The sequence below is a fragment of the Diabrotica undecimpunctata genome, chromosome 2 (genome assembly GCF_040954645.1).
Source record: "Diabrotica undecimpunctata isolate CICGRU chromosome 2, icDiaUnde3, whole genome shotgun sequence".
Lineage (NCBI taxonomy): Eukaryota > Metazoa > Arthropoda > Insecta > Coleoptera > Chrysomelidae > Diabrotica > Diabrotica undecimpunctata.
Genome location: NC_092804.1, coordinates 84,473,767 through 84,493,821, shown reverse-complemented (window position 1 = coordinate 84,493,821; position 20,055 = coordinate 84,473,767). Strand labels below are relative to the sequence as shown.

The 20,055-nt window shown below is 34.6% G+C and overlaps 1 protein-coding gene across 2 annotated transcripts in view; it reads left to right on the top strand.

The window, feature by feature from the left end:
- The window catches only part of LOC140434713 (uncharacterized), a 402,091-nt gene that overhangs the window by 223,309 nt on the left and 158,727 nt on the right, over positions 1–20,055 (top strand). For both annotated transcript variants that reach the window (XM_072523176.1, XM_072523175.1), the window contains exon 8: positions 2,710–3,148. In XM_072523176.1, the coding sequence (XP_072379277.1) occupies positions 2,710–3,148 (439 nt within the window). The remainder of the gene's footprint in view (positions 1–2,709; positions 3,149–20,055) is intronic.

The following is a 20,055-nucleotide window of genomic DNA, read 5'->3' as shown; positions in this document are numbered from 1 at the left end:
TAAAATATCGGTTGGGATCGAATCAAATAAAATCGGTTGGAATTGAATCGAATCGATTGGAATCTAATCAAATTAGATTGAATCGATTGGAATCTAATCGAATCGTATCCAACCGATTGGAATCGAATCTAATCAAATTGATTGGAATCGATTGGAGTTGAATCGAATCGATTGGAATTGAATCGAATTGAATGGGATTGAATCGATTGGAATTAAATCGATTGGAATTAAATCGATTGGAATTGCATAGAATCGAATGGATTAGAAGCGAATCGAACCGATTGAAAGTAAATCGAACCGATTGGAATAGACTCGATTGGATTGGAATCGAATCGAGTTAGATCGAATTAAACCGAATCGAATCGATTGGAATTTAATCGTATCGTATTTAATTGATTGGAATCGAGTCAAATCGAATGGATTGGAATAAAAACGAATCGAACTGAATCAATTGGGATTGAATCGATTGGAGTTGAATTGGGTTTTGTCGATTGAAATCGAACTGAATCGAATCAAATCAAATCTATTGGAATCGAATCAAATCGATTTGAGTAAAATCGAATCGAATGGATCGGAATCGAATCGGGTTGAATCGATTGGAGTTAAATTGAATCGAATCAAAGCGAATCAACTCTAGTTAAATCGAATCTATTGGAATCGAATCGAATCGATGTACTCAATTGGTGTGAAATATTTTGACTTTTATTCAGCGATTAGTGTCATTCGTGGATTTTATCATAAAAAACCTTCTTCGCGTAAAGGAAAACACAATAATAATTCGGTTATTTTTAGTTTGATTAAATATTGTTTTGATTTAACTCAGTTTAAAGGTATGCCACCTATGGTAAATAACGTGGTTATTATGTTAGATGACACATTTATTTAAAACACAACTGTACACTCTTACAATATTACTTATCTTAGATGTAATTAGTACTTAGTTGAAGTTGCTTTGAGACTACTTCATAATTACCAATACGTGGTACATCGACTTGCCATCTTGACGTTAATTTAGTTCTGATCCCCGAGATAATAATTGTTGTCTCTTTTATAATAGTCCTTGCTATATCAGCAGTCGTTCATAAGTGGGCCAAGTTTGTTTTATCAGCCTACGACAACAACAAGGTCGCGATCCACAATTCTGCTGACTAGCACATTCCAACCGAGGCTGTTTCTTGTGAACGTCTTCGATTTGATTTATTAAAAACATATTTTATATAAACAAATGCGAAATGTGTTACACGTTTTTTTTAACTTATTCTTATATGAATTGTAATATTTTAGGGATAATACCACACACCGATTGGACGCGATGAAGCTCATATATCGCAGTTTGTAATTTTGTAAGAGGAAGGACATACACAAAAAGATATCGCACGACATCTCAGAAGAAGTCAATCTACAGTTTCGAATACGTTAAAAAGGTACCACGAGTCCTGTACGATTTTGTACAAAGGCCTGGTCAAGGACGCCCAAGGTGCACAACCGCAATTAGTGACCGTTTTTTGGTTTTTAATTCTACAATAAATCGCTCATTTACATCGATACACTAAAAAATGAGCTACTGAATATTAGACAAGTTAATGTGAGTTCAGAAACAGTTAGACGAATATAAAAAAAGCAAACATAATGCCTAGAAGCTCTGCCAAAGTTCCAAGTCTTCTAGAAAATCATAAAGCTCGTCGATTAAAATTTGCAAGAACACATATTCCGTGGAATATCGTCAACTGGAAATTTTTTCTTTTCAAATGATGAGTCGAGAATCCTATTATGGAAGCCAGATGATCGAAACCACATCTACAGAAGAGTTGGAGAACGATTCGGCACCTGCAATCTCGTCCATACCGTTAGTTTTGGAGGTGGTGGCCTAATGCTTTGGGAAGGTATTAGTTGGAAGACACGCACCGCACTTGTGGAAGTGATTGGACGGATGGCTGGTAATTCTTACGTTCAAAACATCCTGCCAGATCATGGTTTGTCATATGTTGGTTACATTGCATATGACAGATTCGTGTTAATACACGATAATGTTCGACCGCTGCCATAGTGAATAATTATCTTGATGAGGTCAAAATTCGAAGATTTGATTGGCTCATGTCCCACCATTTAGCCCGGATTTAAATCCAATATGGGACCGATTTCAATGTGGAATCAGCTAAAAAGCCGTATACGACAAAGAAATCCCTTTCCAAATACGATAGAGCAGCTTTGGCTTGCTGCCCGGGATGGAATGGACTGCAACTCTCCAAGGATATGTCCGAAATTTATTTGCAAGCATGCTGAGACGGATACAAGCAGTAATAAGAGCTAGAGGGAGAATACTCGTTACTGTTCATGCAATTGTTTTAGTTAAAAAGACTTGTTTAAGCAATTTAAATTAGCATTCAAGTTTATAGTAAAATAACCTTATTTACCTAACATTAAGCATTATTTTTGTTGCAATTTTCTCCGCATAAATCTTTAAATTGTTCATTAAACATTGTTAAAATAAACTCTTTTTCACAATAAACAACTTGATTGACCAGAATTTATTTTCAAAAAATAGAAAATTCCAAAACGTTCGATATTTTTGTCCGTGAATGTGTTTCATATAAAAAAATTTTTCTTCATTAAAAACTATTCAGCATTTTTGACATTAATAAATATCGTTTTTATTACTCATTACAGTTACTATAATAATAAACTTTTATATTATAAATGTTGTTACAGCGTCATCTTCAAGTTCCATAGCCAATTTAGGTTCACCGAAACCGGAAAAACGACAAGCCAACTCCCCTCTTCCACCACCACCCGCTGTTTCCAATTTTGATTTTCATATTGATAAACCGCAGTCCATAAGAAACATTGATGCCCTATATGCCAAGGTACACAAGACCAAAAAGGAAGATGCCAATCTGGAAAAAGTAGAAAAACGAAGTGTTACACCAGAAAGTACAAATGTAGGTAGTATAAGATCGTCATTGGAGAGCAAATTACAGGAAAAGAGGTACAAAGATCACAACTATGAGACTTTAAAAAAGTCTCCAAGGCGAACTAGTGATCCAGGATACGAAAAAATTAAGGGTAATAATGACCCCGGGTATGCTAGCATTAATGGACCTGAAAGTATACCAAGTTCTGACCCAGGCTATGAGGTACTTAAAGATAGGTATGTTTCTTAATATTTATACATAATTTTAATTTTACTGTACTGTAAACTTTCTATTCATGATTCTGTGGAAATATTTTATGCGTGTGTCATAAAAAAAATGATGAGTGGTGATGCAATTTCCATGTTCAGGTTCTTGCATTAGTGTGTATTTTTAATATTTTTTTCATTACATGCAATAAATTTAATAATAATTACTGTATGGTGCAAAAACTGTATTGTGTACTTAAAGTAAGAACATTAAACTGCATTGAATCAGTCGAAAAGTGGATCCTTCACAGAGTACTTAAACTTTCTGGGCGGATCATTTTTTCAACAATTTAAATAGCCTGAAACAAAGAAGACTATACAATTTGGCAAGTATAATCGCTGTTAAGGGTATAATAATGTTGGATACTCATATAATGTTTATTAGATTGCTTCCATCAAGAGTTCCATATAGCGGAACTCCAGGGATAGTTTACTCCATGCATGGGGTTGATTAACTCGAACTCACTGGATACTCATAATTACTTTATTGGTTCTCTAAGAACAATAATAGAGAGAGTACCCATTTGACGGATGATAACACTAGCTTCGACTGTTCACCCGTAATTCTTAATTCTTAATGATCTACTCCCGTTATTTTCCGGGTATTTAACTCATGTGCGTTTGTTATGCATTCATGTTTTTCTAATATAATTTGTACCCATTATTAAATAAGCTTTTGATTAAATTGCAAATTTCACTAGGTCAGCGCGTATTCTAGTTGCAAAGATATTTTCAATGTCATAAACAAATAATCGCATTTAGCAATAAGCAATGAATAATATTATTGAAAGGATTTAAAATTTTTAAACTGAATTGGGTTACTTAGATCTGATTTCTTGAGGCTCAATTAAATCCCGTTACATCCCTATCCCTCAGAAGAAAAATTTTCTGAGTGCTGTTCGTTTTCAATAAATTACATAAACTGTTTTTACTCTTCCCTTCCGAAAGAAGAAAATTTTTCGTATCATCATCAACTGTACATACATACATTATTTACATTCACTATTTACATATACATATTTATAGAATCATATACAAATTTTTGGTACATATTTCCTTATATTTAGTAACAAAAAATATTCAATATCAATATAATTGTTCCCGTTTTCACATATCACTAATTCAGCGCGTTTCTGGACTGTAAGCGTATAGTCTATTTTTATGCACCTCCTTGATCTTACCGTTATCTATCTTTTACAGTTAACGTTATTTACCTCTGTTATTATGAAAGGACCTGCATAAAGACTGTCAAACTTACAATTCTATTCTCTTTTGACCAGAACTAGGTCTCCTATTTCGAAGTGTTGTGGCGTCGTTTTTGACTTATTTCTTTCATTACTTCTAGGGAATGGATCTATCGTGTCTATGTACACTATGTCCCATGGTTTTAAAGAAGTGTCCGATATCACAAATTCTTCGACATGTAGCCTTTTCGGTTTGTTAATTTGACATTTATGACATTGTTTAATGTATTTTCTTACGTCTTTTTCCATGTTTCTCCATTTGAATCTTGCCTTCAGTTTCTTTGTTAACCCGAACATTGAGTGGTTATGATATTCCTCCATTATCCTACGTTTTTCTTTGTCGTCCTCTATTGTTTCTGGTACTTCGCATATGTATATTTCTATATTTTTCAATAGTTTGTTTCCTTTTCAAACAACATTTGGGAGATGGAATAAGATGATTATACACTGGAGACCATATAGTTACAAACGAAAAAGAGGAAGGCCACAAATGAGATGGTCAGATGACTTGAAGACGCGCAGGCCCGAAGTGGATACAAACTGCCTACAATAGAGAGGCGTGGAAGAAGGAAGAGGAGGCCTGTATAGATAGGCAAGGATTGGACGGCAAGGGCTGTATAGATAGATATATAGAATTTGTTTCCTTCTTTTATATATATATATATATATATATATATATATATATATATATATATATATATATATATTTAGGGATTCTACAGTATTCACTGCCTTCCCTCGCTCAACCGTTTCCATCTCTCTCTGTTGTTCCATTCTCCATCGTTTAGTCCTCTCTTACTCATGGCGTCGTCTACTTCGTTCCTCCAGGATTTTCGGGGTCGTCCTCTTTTCCTCCTTCCTATGGGGCTCCATTCGGTTATTCTTTTTATCCATCTGCTGTCGCTAGCTCTTCTTACATGTCCATACCACTTTAGTCTTTTTTGTTCTATATATGTTAGTATGTCTGTTTCTGAAATTACAAAAACAATGCAATCTAGAGGCTTAGAAGAGGGAGATTGGAGAGATAGGAAAAGATGGAGGCTGAAATGCGGGAAGCGGCAATCGCCGTAGGACCCCCGTTATATGATGATGATGTCTGTTTCTATTGATGTTCTTTGCTTTATTTCGTCATTACTTCTCCTATCCATTCTTGTTACTCTGCAGCATCTTCGCAGGCATTCCATCTCTGTTGCTATTATCTTACTGCTGTTTTTCTTGTTTATGATCCAATTTTCGGCCCCATATGTCATAATACTTCGCACTAATGTTTTATAAATCTGCGTTTTTGTCTTCATATTTAGGTGTCTATCCCACCATACTGAGTTAAGTTGTCGGATTGCTGTTCTTGTTTGTCCTAATCTTTGTGTAATTTCTTCCTCTGTTGTTGCCTTTTTCGTGATTATAAACCCCAGGTATTTGAATTTATCCTTTCCTTTGATTGTTACGTTGTCATCAATCTGTAGATCTTCTATGTCTTCTTCACTTGTAGATAGGTACTCTGTTTTCGCGAGGTTAATATCCTTCTTTTATAAATTCATCAATTGTGCACAATTTAAAAATAATATCGTTTGCGTATATCTTTACTTCATGTACTGCATTCTCTACCGCCAGCCAATCAAGCTGTGCCAACATTTGACTTCAATCAAAGTGATTGAATCCGGTGGCCATGCTCTTGCTGCACTTGATTTTGTTTTTTATCAGTCTTGGTGAGATTTGGTCTACTACAAAAGACAAAATTGGTAGTCTATGAGCCTCTAAATTATTTAGTACCCTTCTTACTGGTTGCTTGTGGATTTCCGGCTGTAATGTAGGTTTAGTTTCTGTATCCTTGTGTCTTGTTTCAATTTTTTTTTCTTGATTGAGCTCGGGTTATAGCTATATATGCGTGTTATCTATGTATAAGTCCTTTAGTTGATGCAATGTTATTCTAGAAAAACTGTTCGCGTAATTATTTTTCCCTGTTATATATTCTATTTCAAAGTCGTATTCCTCTAGATCTAGTCTGATCCTCATAAGTTTTGAGGTAGGTCCCTTCATTGAAAATAGGTGTGTTAAGGGTTTATGATCCGTTTTTACCAAAAATATTGGTGCTCCATATAAATAACATTTGAAATGATTAATTCCCCAATGAATTGCTAGTAATTCCTTGATGATTATAGATTTATTACATTCTCCTTTACTAAAACTTCTTGATGCATATGTTATCGATAGGTCTATTCCGTTATAGTTTTGACTTACAATTGCTGAAAATTGCTGAACAACTCTCGTTGGATGCATCTGTTGTCAAAATGAATTGTTTACTGAAATCCGGATATTTTAAGATTGGTGGTTTCATCAGAGATGATTTGAGCCAAAAAAATTCTACTCCTTTCCTCGATAATCTGTTTAGTGGTATGCATATTTCAGCAAAATTTTGAATAAAACGTCTATAGTAGTTAAAAATGCTAGGAATCTTTTTGTCTCTGCTGCTGTCTTAGGTGTCGGATATTGTTCAATCGTTGCATATTTTGTAATCGTTACTATTCTGTAAATTTCGCATTTAGGCGGTATTATTATCGTGTTATTATCTATGTTATCTAAAATGTTCGTATTAACATAACAGTCTCTGTCGTCTGTAATGTGCATTTTCACATTAGCGTAGTCCAATATGCATTCAAAATTTGAAATGAAGTCTCTCCGAAATGATTCCGTTCGTTGTAATGGGAAAGTTAGATTCTACTAATTGAAATATATGTTCAAACCGACGTTCTTTTACTTCTAGTGTTGTTTCGATTTCTCCCATTGTTTGCAATTCTCCTTTAGTTACTCCTTTTATTTTCGCCTTTGTGTTTGGTTTCACATGTTCCTGCATAAAATCTTGTGAACATTTGAGTATTGAAATTTCGGCTCCTGTGTCTATGATAAATGTATTTGTCTGTCCTAGGATTCCTGTTTTCATTTGTACGAAATTTGTTAAAGTTAAATCGAAGTGGTAAATGTCATCTAACTGTGTATTTCTGTTATCTTGATCATTCAAAACCCCAACTGCGGGTTTTCCGGTTTCCCTTGGCTATCTTCTAATTCTAGTAGCCTTCCATTCCTATTATGTCCTCCTCTCTGGTTTCCTCTATATGACTGGTTGCTGTATTGTCTATATCCTATGAGTGTATAGTTCCATTGGTTTCCTTTTACTTCGTTCTGTTTTTCAAAGGTAGGTCTTGTCTCCTTGTCATATTTGTTGTGATATCCTCTCCTATAATGGTGCTGTCCTTTATTAGCTTTGTAATTTGTCCTATAATTTAACACTCTTCCTTGTGTGCTGTCTTCTGTCGCGTCGATCGATAAAAATTTGGACCTTACTTCGTGCGTGGTTGTGAAGTTACATGCTTCCAATATTAATTTAGCTTTTTCTGTGTTGACGTTGCGTTTCATTGTTGCAACTACAGTTTCTGTTGTATATTTTTATGCTAGTTCCAATGGCATTCCTTCCGCTATGTATTCAACTTTTAACTGTTCTGCTAATTCTTCAACTTCAGATGCATAGACCGCTGAATCTTTATGTCCTTGTCTTTTCTTCGCCAATTTAGCTATTACCGTCTTCGGATTGTCGCCTCTCAGTTATCTTTTCAGTGCCGCTGCTATTCTTGGGATTGTATCCTCTGTAGTTATAAGGTTTCTGGCCTTATTGGTTAATCTTGTTTTGATTAATGTTATCGCTGTTTCCTCGTGCCCTATCGCTATTTTCTCAAGGAGTTCTAATGCATCTAAAAATGACTGCAGTTTACCTGCGCTTCCATTAAACTCACTAGGCAACACCTTGCTTGCGATATTTAAAAATTCGTTGATTGTAAGAGCCATACTTATTTCTTGCTATGTGTCGCTTGTTTCGTCTTTTAAATCCTTGTCACTTTGTTCCTCTTCTGTTTCCTTGTTGATTAGCTGATATATCGAGCTGGGAACTAGTACTCTTGTATTAGCTGCTTGAAACGAGCGCAAAACTCTATCGCTGATTCTGCCAAAATATTTATTGTGTAATTCGAATAATTGTGTCGTCACGTCTTCTTTAACTTCTTTAGCTTTAGGTACGTCTTTCTTCTAGACCATTTTGCTTTGCTTCAATACTTCTTATGTAATTTCATCAATTATTTTGACGAAATCTTCCCAACAAACCTTGTTGCTACTCATTTATTATAAATAGATTATAGATTAATAAATAGATTAATAATAATAATTAAATAAATAGATTAAAACCATGTCAATAACATGCATATCTTGAGGTAAATATATATAAAAATAGAGGTCATATAGTCTTATTAAAAATTAGTGACCTAATCGTATTAAAAAAAATATGTATTATATTATTCATTCATAAAAATGTGCAATAAATCGTGCAAGGAAGTATCATAAAAACAGATAATACAGACTTACCACTTTAAACGCCTAGATTTGTCGTTGATCTTGCTACTATATCTCGATGGATGTCCCTTTTCAAATTCCTCTTGTGCGCCTTCCATACTGACCATACCACTTCAATATTAGAACTACCGGGATTATCCTATAGCAGTATTTTTGGCTCCATATATGGTTTGAAATATTTGTTCTTTACGATGAAATTACTGTTTACAACTCCATTCTCCTGTACCTCGTCCTTCGACGTCTTTCCTCCTATTTTATATCTGCTCCATATCCGTCTGGTCTATGATCTCCATATAATAATATTGGATAATCATATAATGTTTATTAGATTGCTTTCATCAAGAGTTCCGTATAGTGGAACTCTAGGGGTAGTTTACCCCCTGCATGGGGTTGATTAACTCGAACTCACTTGATACTTATAATTACTTTATTGGTTCTCTAAGTACAATAATAGAGAGAGTACCCAGTTGATGGATGACAACACTAGTTTCAACTGTTCACTCTTAATATAATTTTTACACATTATTAAATAAGTTTTTGATTACATTACATATTTCACTAGGTCAGCGCGTGTTCTAGTTACAACGATATTTTCAATATCATAAACAAACAATCGCATTTAGCAATAAGTAATGAATAATAGTATTGAAAGGATTTTAAATTTTTAAACTAAGGATATTAACTAATGTTATTAATGCTATTAATTAATCATGTTTATTGTACAAAAAAATTAAATGAAGTTTTAATACTAAATCAAATCAAATCCTGTCTGCTTTACATAAAAATTATAAAATGTTACTTTTAGTACTATTGGCTTTATGCAGGTGGCAGATGGTAGGTTTCAGATGTTGAACGTAGTTGTTGGTGTCAGATGTAGCTGAATCTAGATGATTGCATGTATGCATCTTTGGGACTCAATAGCAGCTGCAGTTATCCCATTGTCGACCATGTGTCTTGAAAGACCACGAGGCTCAGGAAGTTCCACCCATATTAAGTTCCACCAATAAAAAACTGGAATAATAAACCTTGTGTTAGCAGCATCATAACTTTTTAAATATTTCTTTGTCATATTTAACAGAAGATTACAAATAATTACAATTTTAAGATAATATTAAATAGAAAATAGTATATTAGCCAGGATGGCATGATTATTTATATTCATAATTAAATTATAAAAAGTCAGATATAAAAAATTATCAAAAACGATATTGGAGATTGGTTAAATAAATGAAGGGCTTGGAAGGTCAAGGTGCTTACAAATAACTGAAAATGAGATAATCCAGGTTAAAGTTTTTTTGGTTGCATTTTTACAAGAACCTGTTAAAAAAACTCAAATTTTGAATTTAGAATCTTTTGGATAACAAAAGTTCTTGTGAGCAATTTTTTTTTGAAAAATATACATTTCACCCTTTAAAAAAAATTCAAATATGTACATAGCACCTTTGTCCACCAACCTATTAGGATGTAGGGTATATGAAAACAAGTACATGGTGCTATGTGTAGATCAGAAGACAAGCCAAAGTCACAAATTAGAGTTATATTTTATTTAAAATAAATCAAAAGAACATTCTGTTAGTCAATGCAAAAATGATATACAAACATGTAGCACGCTACCCTTTTTAATTGCCCTGTAAAATTGCTTCGTAATACCATCTGTGTTCAAGGGGTACATAAGGCAATAAATGCTTGACGTCTCTGCAGACAAACTGCCAATCTTCTTGTTTATTCTTGGAACTAGAAAGTTTGGGGATATGACACACACAGTTTTATTTGTCTTATTGGTAGATCTATAACGTCGAATATCCACTTTCTTGAACGGCATATTGGGGTCGTAGCTATATTTAAACAGATAACTACCAAATTCACCTACCCTTATCCATTTGATGCCATCTCTAAATTGAACAGTCTCTCCCAGAAGATCCTTTTTCCGGTTTACTAGTTTTAGAGATGTAGCTAATTCCTCAATGTTCCTAAATGGTTTGCTTTGGTTGTTGGCAGTATTATCTGTCGATACTCATCCGGTAAGAATAAATTAGACTGTTTCCGTAGATTCTTTTCGATGCGATTAAAGTCACGATCTGAGTCTAGGTAAGAGTGGCCCACCTCTGGAAATTTATGGTCTATATTTTTGAAGTACCCTTTCAAGACCATGTTCTGGTACAGACAAATAATCTGGAAATTCTTATTTTGTCCGGCACAAGAGTCGGACCACACTTTCAGATGATGTTTTTATCGAAGTATCACTTTCAACCGCACTCAACAGTGAACTTGCAACTTCTGTACTGCCACGATTTGCTACGTCTTCTGTCCAGGTAAAAAATAGGCCCCTGTCTACATTTTTTGAAATTATATGCAGGCCGAGATTGTAAAACCACATCTGTCTTTTATAAAAAGCTTTTGATGTGGACAAACGAGGCAATGGCATAGTCTGTTGCAGATCCATAGTGACATATGCAACATCGTTCAACACATTGGCACTTTCCCTGTCAGCTTTTTGAGCCTCAAATGCAAATTTATAAAAATCAATATGTTCTTCTGTCCACTATCACATGTGCTACATGTATCACTCTTAGGTTGTCCAATGGATAAATTGAACTTGTAATCATAAATAAATCTGTACATGGACTCTTTTACTAAGAATTCTTCTGAAACTTGGTCCAGTCTGCATTGTTCAATGTAAAGTTTGTACATTTTAGGTACGGACAACAACGGTGATAAGTATTTTTTGTTTGGATCGTTGGCATATTTTTTTACATCTGGATCAAGTTTAGTAGGCCTGTTGTTATGCTTGCCCCGTTTGTCTAACTCCGGCGCTGACAAACCTTTTTTTATCTGGTTTTGGATAAGAAATACTTTCTTTCTGCCTATTTGGTACAATGACATTAGGGCTGATTTACAAATTGGCACATGAGTTCCATTTACTGTAATACTGTACTTAAAAGATGCAGTTTTATGTCTGTTTGCACCCTTATGTTTTCGCTGAGGTTCACTTATGGAAATTGATTTAAAAAGAATTACATTTTTCCCGTTAATATCATGTTTGTAGAAGTCATTAAAAATTGATACTCTTGTATCCTGGTTAATCCTAGTTGAACATTTTAATCGACGCTTCTCATTACAAATAATATTATCCTCATTAATGCGCTTGGCAGGAATCACTACACCTTTACGAGATAAGTAACTTTCTCCACATTCTCGTGCTTTAGCAGCCACATTTCTTTTCCATTGTTGTTTGCTTTTCTGTCGTTTCCGGGACAATTTTTGTTTTTTTACTTGTGGTTCTACATCTAAATGAGCCTGTCACTATTAATATGGCTACTCACCACTCTATCCTCAACACACCTGCTGTTTGTAATTGAAATGGGAATTTGTAGGTTTACCACATCACTTTCCACATCACACTGTGGATGTATTTTGGCTGTAGAATTTGTACTTGTTGAAGGAGATTCTAGAAAATTAGTTTTATCTCGACAAAAAAGAAACCTAGAAGAGGAAATGCGAGCACATCTTGTATAATCATCATCACCATTATCCTCACTATCACTAAGGCTGCGTTCATAACGGAGACCATCGCACCGTCTCCTCGCCTAGAGCTTAGCACTGACGGCGAACGCTCGCATTTAAAGTAATGCATTTATTTTACCGAAAATCGATTAAATGATACTATCCCATGGCCCTAGCGAGGGTCGGCGCCTCGTTATGAACGCACGCTAACGATATCTGAGTCCGATACATATGCATCACTTCATGGATCGTCGAAAATGCGACTGACATCTTCATTTTCACCTGAAACCAAACAAATATCATTGTTCTATAAGATTATAATTATAACATTGCGTTTATTTTGTTATTTGATAAAATATTGTCTACTTTAACTTTTAACATAACCTCAAAATCTTTGATGTGAGAAAAACAATATTTTAATTTATTTGTAATGGTAATTTAGTGTAGTATAATATTTTAGATATTTTAGGTTAGTTATTTCATCAAGCTACCTTCATAACTGTCTTCTTTTGCCTGTTTAAGAGCCATTTCTAATATTTGTTTACTTCTTCTCATCTTGCACTTTATTTTACATCGTCAACAAAGCACAGTGACTAAGTGGATGAAGGTGTTATGTGGATGCTGAAGACACATGGCACCTTCTCCCTTCAAGCATTCTGCATATTAGTGTATCATAAACCCTTCACCAGCTGAATAAATACTAAGTTATGAAATTATAAGTTATAAGAAGTTAAAGAAGAAGAAATAATAACACATAACGCCTTCATCCACATAGATATCCCAATTTTCAAGCAAATGTAACATAATGTCACCTCGGGGGAACAAATAAGGGTCTAACCAACTTCTGATATCCCCGGGTGCTCTGTAGAGGGCTTCGAATATACTGTCGAGAGCTCCTCTACTTAAGTCCATTTTCGGGTTATGGACTTGAAAAATATTTATCTTCGGTGTCTTGCCTTGAAAAAGGCAAGATATTTCTTACATGACAATTTCTTCGTCGAAATAAAAACACCAAGTTAAGTTGAAACAATTCTCAGCCACAGAGTATGGAAAATAAATGCAGGAAGCAGAGCCCCGAGAGCACTAAGCTCTCGGAGAGCCCGTGAGGAACTGACCTGGCTGACCTGAAAATCGCCAATATTTATATGTGCTGTTCGAGCGATAAATAGGGATTTCCAGGTCAAGAGCCAATGGGAAAATTCGAGGCGGGGCGATGCGCGTCGTAATGTGTACTAGTCCACAGACTATGGCATTTGATGACAATAACACCTTCACCTTCCAAGCCCTTCAAATATAAAGAAATAAACTTACCCCAAAGAAGTTTTAACAATATAAAAGTTATTATAAATTATAGGTGAAGGATATTATAAAAACATTTTTCCCTTTCTATGGAAACGAAAAATGACATAAGTCAAGAGTAGCCAACTTAGAAATAAACTATCGCTTGGAGCAGATTAAAAACATCATAAATATTTTATATATGCGTATGTCACAAAACAGACTCGAGTCGAACATCGGAAATAGAATATAATAAGTGAAAAATTAGAATTGAAAAATAAAGATTAAATAGGGTATTTAGTTGATCGAAGAGTTGAGCGCCAACTATTATTAAAATAAAAATAGTAAAATGAAAGAGAAAGGATAAATGAATTAAATCGAAAAAAAAAAAATGAAATAAAATATATATTTTTAAAAAACTAACAACTAAATGTGACGTTTATAACGTTACAAGTTGTACAATTTTATTTGAAACTGGCGACTACTAACAATAATTCAAAACTGACTTGGTAACTTATGTAGTCACCGTTAAAATGGTTGACGGGACGGTCTATTGTGACTAGATGGTATATATTTTAAAATTTTTGTTCATTCAGTGATATGTGGGTTAATTAAGGATTAGGACCAGCCAACTCTGTTCACTGGTGTCTGCAGACCAATCTGCATGTGGGTGTAGTTTAGAGTAGATACATACTGTTTCCGGAACGTTAAATCTTTAACCATCGACATTATGTCGTTTAATTTTATACTTTCCAATATCTAATATGTAATTCTAACACAACCACTGTATGGTGAGGAGGTTATTTAGAAAGTACTTCAAAGTTTACTGAAGATGGTCCGGTGAGACCGAAAACGTTAGTTCTGGACAATTTCAACATTTGTAATCCATTTTGATTTTTGATTTAATGTTTCATTAAATATATACCAATTACATTAGAAGTTATACTTCATTGTAAAGATTTTTTAAGTAAGAAGTCTAACGGAGAAGAAAAGAACTCAGAGGATTAAAAGCTTAACATAACCAAATAGAGACAGATATAACAGAAATAATAGAGGTGTAAAGAGAATAATATGAAGAAAATATATGAGCGAGGAAGAAACTAAACAAGCAGGCAGAGGAAACCTTAGACTAGATAGCGGCAAACAAAAATCAAATGGAAAAAATAAGAACTGAATCATAAGAAGAAGCAATAAGTAGAATAAAAGGAGGAAAATCCAGTGGAACAGGGAAAGAGATTGAAGATATTAGAAACGAGTTCAAACAGGAACCAAAGAGAAAAAACGGAAAACAGAAAGTTGAAACTGATATGGAGACATAACTAGAATGGACGAGAATATATTATAGTGTAATATATTTTTGGTTAACAGATTTTGATAAACTTTCAAATTAAGTGTTATGGGGCTTCATCGAAATACTGAAACTGAAACTTTGATACCCTTAGATGTTGAAAGTTTAAAAATCGATGCACACGAACCCACATATACACACACACACACACACACGTATATACATATACACACACGTACACACACACACACGCACACAGAGACACACACACAATATATATATATATATATATATATATATATATATATATATATATATATATATATATATATATATATATATATATATATATATATATATATATATATATATATATATATATATATATAAAAACACCAGTTTATTAGGGCTGCAGTCAGAAGGTTGGCCAAATTATCACAATTTGTCAGTGCAACTTACTAGTCGTTGAGATTATTTAAAATAAACTTTGACACTCAACATTAACAACACAAATGTAAAATTAATAATGGACAATACATTCTAAAAATTTGGTCAGGATTTAGTTTATTTCATGACATCTTTTGATAGTGTGTTTTAGCTCTGATACATAGAGAACAGAAAGAAAAAACAATGTGGTTAAAAACAATGTAATTAGTTGTTCTTAATATTGTATTTATTTTGAAGAAACAAGAGGCCCATATTGGGTAGCTTTTTTTAAATAAAATCTTTTAAAGAAAATACCGCGAAAAATTTCAAACCACGTTTTCTTGAAAAAATTACTATACAGGGTATTACAGACCAAAAGACTTTTGTCACTGAGTCAACTTTAGTCCCGTTTCAAGTGGGAAACCCCATAAGGTGTTTATCCGTAATTTAGATATTGATTTCGATGGAATCTTAGGCCTCGATTTTTTTTAACATTACTAATGTACAATAGACCTCAAAAACAAACAACTAATCACAAATTTTCATACGTCAAATAACTGTCAAAGTGAAAATTTGAATTGAAAAGTTCTCCGATAAAAATTATAGTTTTTAATAATTTTAAACAGTACCGATTTAAAATTGAAGTGCAAAAAACATAATAAACGAGCTGGTCTTCTAATTAGTATTGTGATTAACTTTTTATGTATAATAAGGATTTTAATTTTGACCGTATAGTTAAACAATCATGGATGACGAGGAACATGGTTTGATGACGAGTGCAGGCAAGCGATAGAAGAAAGAAACGAAGCGCACAAAATGTACATAACAAGAAGAATACGGGAAAGACGAACATCATTTGAAGTCGCAAGACGGAAAGCAGACAAGATATGCAGAAACAAAAAGAGAGCTTATGAAAATGGACAAATAGAAGAAATGGAACAAAATTTCAAAAAAAAAACGAAACTAGAGGAGCTTACGAATACCTAAAAAAGATAAAAAGTGGATATAAACCTCAAACAAGCCTATGCAAAGATGAAAGTGGGCAAATAATCAGTGACCAACAGAAAGTCACAGAAACCTGGAAGCATTATTTTCAGACCCTACTTGGAACACAAGTAGATATGGAAGATGAAATGGGTACGAATCATGTAGAAGAGAACGAAGTTGAAGTAGAAGCTCCAACCATAGAGGAAGTTCTCGAAGCTATTAAGGCCCAGAAAAACAATAAAGCCCCGGGAGTTGACGAGATTCCAGCAGAACTGTATAAGGTAGGTGGCAACCACCTACCAAGTCATATCCACGCGCTTATCAAAGAAATATGGCAAGAGGAGAAAATACCCGACGAATGGAAGAAAAGTATAGTATGCCCAATCTATAAAAAAGGAGACAAACTCCAGTGCAAAAACTACCGTGGAATTTCTCTACTATGTACAGCGTATAAAGTCCTCACGTATATTATAAACCAGCGACTCCAACCACTAGCAGAAAATATTATTGGAGAATATCAGACGGGCTTCAGACGGGGAAGATCGACAATGGATCAAATATTTACAGTCAAGCAGGTCTTGAGCAAATCGTGGGAACACGACATTGATGTTCACAACGTGTTTGTAGACTTCAAACAGGCATACGATTCAGTCAAAAGGGACAGACTATACTATATATTGGCAGAATTAGCAATACCACATAAGCTGATTAGACTCATTAAAGCCACAATGGATGAAACTCAGGCATGTGTACGAATACAAAACAACCGGACAGACTTTTTCAAAATCTCGCAGGGACTAAAGCAGGGAGATGGGCTGGCACCAACATTGTTTAACCTGGCACTGGAGTATGCGGTTAGGCAAATGCAAACTGGACGAGAAAACCTACTGACCAATAAAACGGTTCAACTGGCTGCCTACGCCGATGATATTAATATTATGAGTAGAACATCAACAGGAGCACAGGAAGCATACGCAGAGTTAAAAACACAAACGAAAAGGCTAGGTCTGGAAATTAACACAGAAAAAACAAAAATAATGGTACAGACGAGAAGAAATATAATTCCACAAAACATTATGCATGAAGATGACATTGAAACGGTTGGAAAGTTTACATACCTGGGAGTAGAAATATATGCCGATGGAGCAGAGGATGGAGAAATACGAAAAAGGATAACGCAGGCAAACAAAGCTTATTTTGCCCTCTCCCATATATTTCGGTCTAAAAGTGTCCACCGAAATACAAAGATGAGAATCTATAAAACTTTAATTCGGCCAATAGTATGTTATGGCAGCGAAGCATGGGTCCTGAAAGAAACATCCAAAAACAAACTCGACACATTCGAAAGAAAAGTACTGAGGAGAATACTAGGACCTGTGAGGGAAAACGGAATCTTCAGAATTCGATATAACAACGAGCTCTATCAACTGTATAAGGAAACACCCCTGTCAGACTTCATTAGAATACAAAGATTGCAATGGGCCGGACATGTGATACGAATGGGAGAGGATAGGCTACCAAAACGAGCACTGAACGCCAGAATGCAGGGAAAGAGACCAGTTGGAAAGCCAAGAAAGCGCTGGGAAGACACAGTAAGCAGCGACGCACAAGCACTTTTAGAAGTCCGTGTATGGAGAAGAGCAGCCACAGACAGACAAGGGTGGAGGCAAAAAATAAAGGAGGCCAAGGCTCATTTTGGGCTGTAGTGCCGTAGAAGAAGAAGTTAAACAATCAAGTGTTTTACGGTTGTAAACTTCTATTTTGTTCCTCCAAAGGGGGACACTAGTGCAGGGACGTCCTCGTTGACGCAATTGTTAGTAGATAATAGTGAGGACCATTTGAAAATAACTCATAATCAAAGCATGGCCATAAAAAATGTCAACAGTGTAGGAGCTGTCATGGAACCGGAAAAAAAACCTTCAATTTACGCTCAGATAAGTATACTATTAAACATATTTGGGTTTATATTGAAAATATAAATGTTGAAAATTTAGGTAGATTACATCCGATGACTGTTGGTCACATGTTATTCAAAAAATTAAAACTTACAAATATTTTAGAAATTAAAAGCATAGGTAGAAATCGCATTAAGGTTTTGTTAAAGTCTTTACTAGAAGCAAATAATTTAGTAAATAATCAAGCATTAAAATTGGAAAATCTTAAGGTGTACATACCTAATCATTTGTTGGAAATCAAGGGTTTAGTACGGGGCGTAGATACTCAGTATGACGTAGATTATTTAATAAATACTATAGAGTTATCTTCTAAAGTTATTAATATATATAGAACTAAACGTAAAGTTGTTAATGATAATAAAGTTGAATTAATAGATAAAAAGACAATAATTATCACATTTGAAGGCAACATTCTGCCGAATTATGTTTCTTTTAATAAGGTATTTTGTCCTGTTGAACAGTATATTGGAAAAGTCGTTCAGTGTTATAAATGACTTAGATTTGGACATGTATTCAAACAGTGTAAAAATACACAAGAACGGTGTATTCGATGTACAGTAGACTTCCTCTAGTTCGGCCGCCTCGGGACCGAACCCCCGGCCGGACTACAAAATGGCCGGACTATCCGGATTTACTTTCAAAATTTAAAATAACACCATTAAATCCATTAACTATGCTTAAAAATCAACAAAATTCTTTTTTTTAAAGTGTTGACAACATTATGTACTTACCAAAGAGAAGATTTTGACGTGGCTTTGTTGAGTTATCATATTGTGCGCCACTAGAGAATGAGTTATTACACGTATTAAAAAGTAAATACCGATACGGTTCGAAGGATATAATTAAATAGAAAACACATTACGAACTGTAAAAACAAACTAGAAATGTATTTAAGGATATTACTGTACACGTATGACTTTTCACATAACCTATAAAATTAAAAGAAGTCTATAATTTTCTTTCGCTTTTTCTGATTAAGAGTATTTTTAAAAGCATAGTCACGCCACTTTCTCAGAAACATCACGTCGACAACTGTTGCAGTGGATTGTTGCTCTACGTACATCGTCGCACGTTCAAGTCCTCGTCCTCCTTCCCTCTTCATGGCTTAAATTTCCCTCACTACTTCCTTCTTCCCCATCCTCTTCCTCATCCTTGTCATTAGCTTCTTGATTTATTACAGCTTGAACAATTTCATCGTCATTTAATAGTTCATTGCCAAGCTCATCATCGTTGCTTACAATCCATTATGTAACATCACTCTCTGTAAGTTCAATATCTGGCAGTTGTTGAAGAACTGATAAAATTGATAGGTTGTCATCTGGTTCCAACACCTGAATAGTGGTTTCATTCGTTTTTGGATTTTCTTTTTGGGCTTTAACAACGATCTCTTCCACATCTGGCCAAACTTTTCTCCAAGACTTTGTAAAGGTGGATGATGGAATTTCATCATATGCTTTAGCCGCCATATAAATAACATCTTTCAAGTTTATTGACTTAAGGGCCTGAATTAAGCTTGTGCCACCCTCCTCACTATCTAATTTGCCTAGGATTTCAGAGAGTAGTTTTCTGCGGTATTTTCTTTTGAAACACTCGATCACCCCTTGGTCCATTGGTTGGGATATGCTTGTCACGTCAGGTGGCATATACAATAGCTTAATGCCACTGTCACCTTCACATTCTAGGTCCTCTTCAGGATGTGTAGGTGCATTGTCAAGCACAAGAAGCGCCTTAATCGGCAACTTCAAAGATGTCAAATGTTGTTTTACTTTAGGCACAAACTCGGCAACGAACCATTCTTTG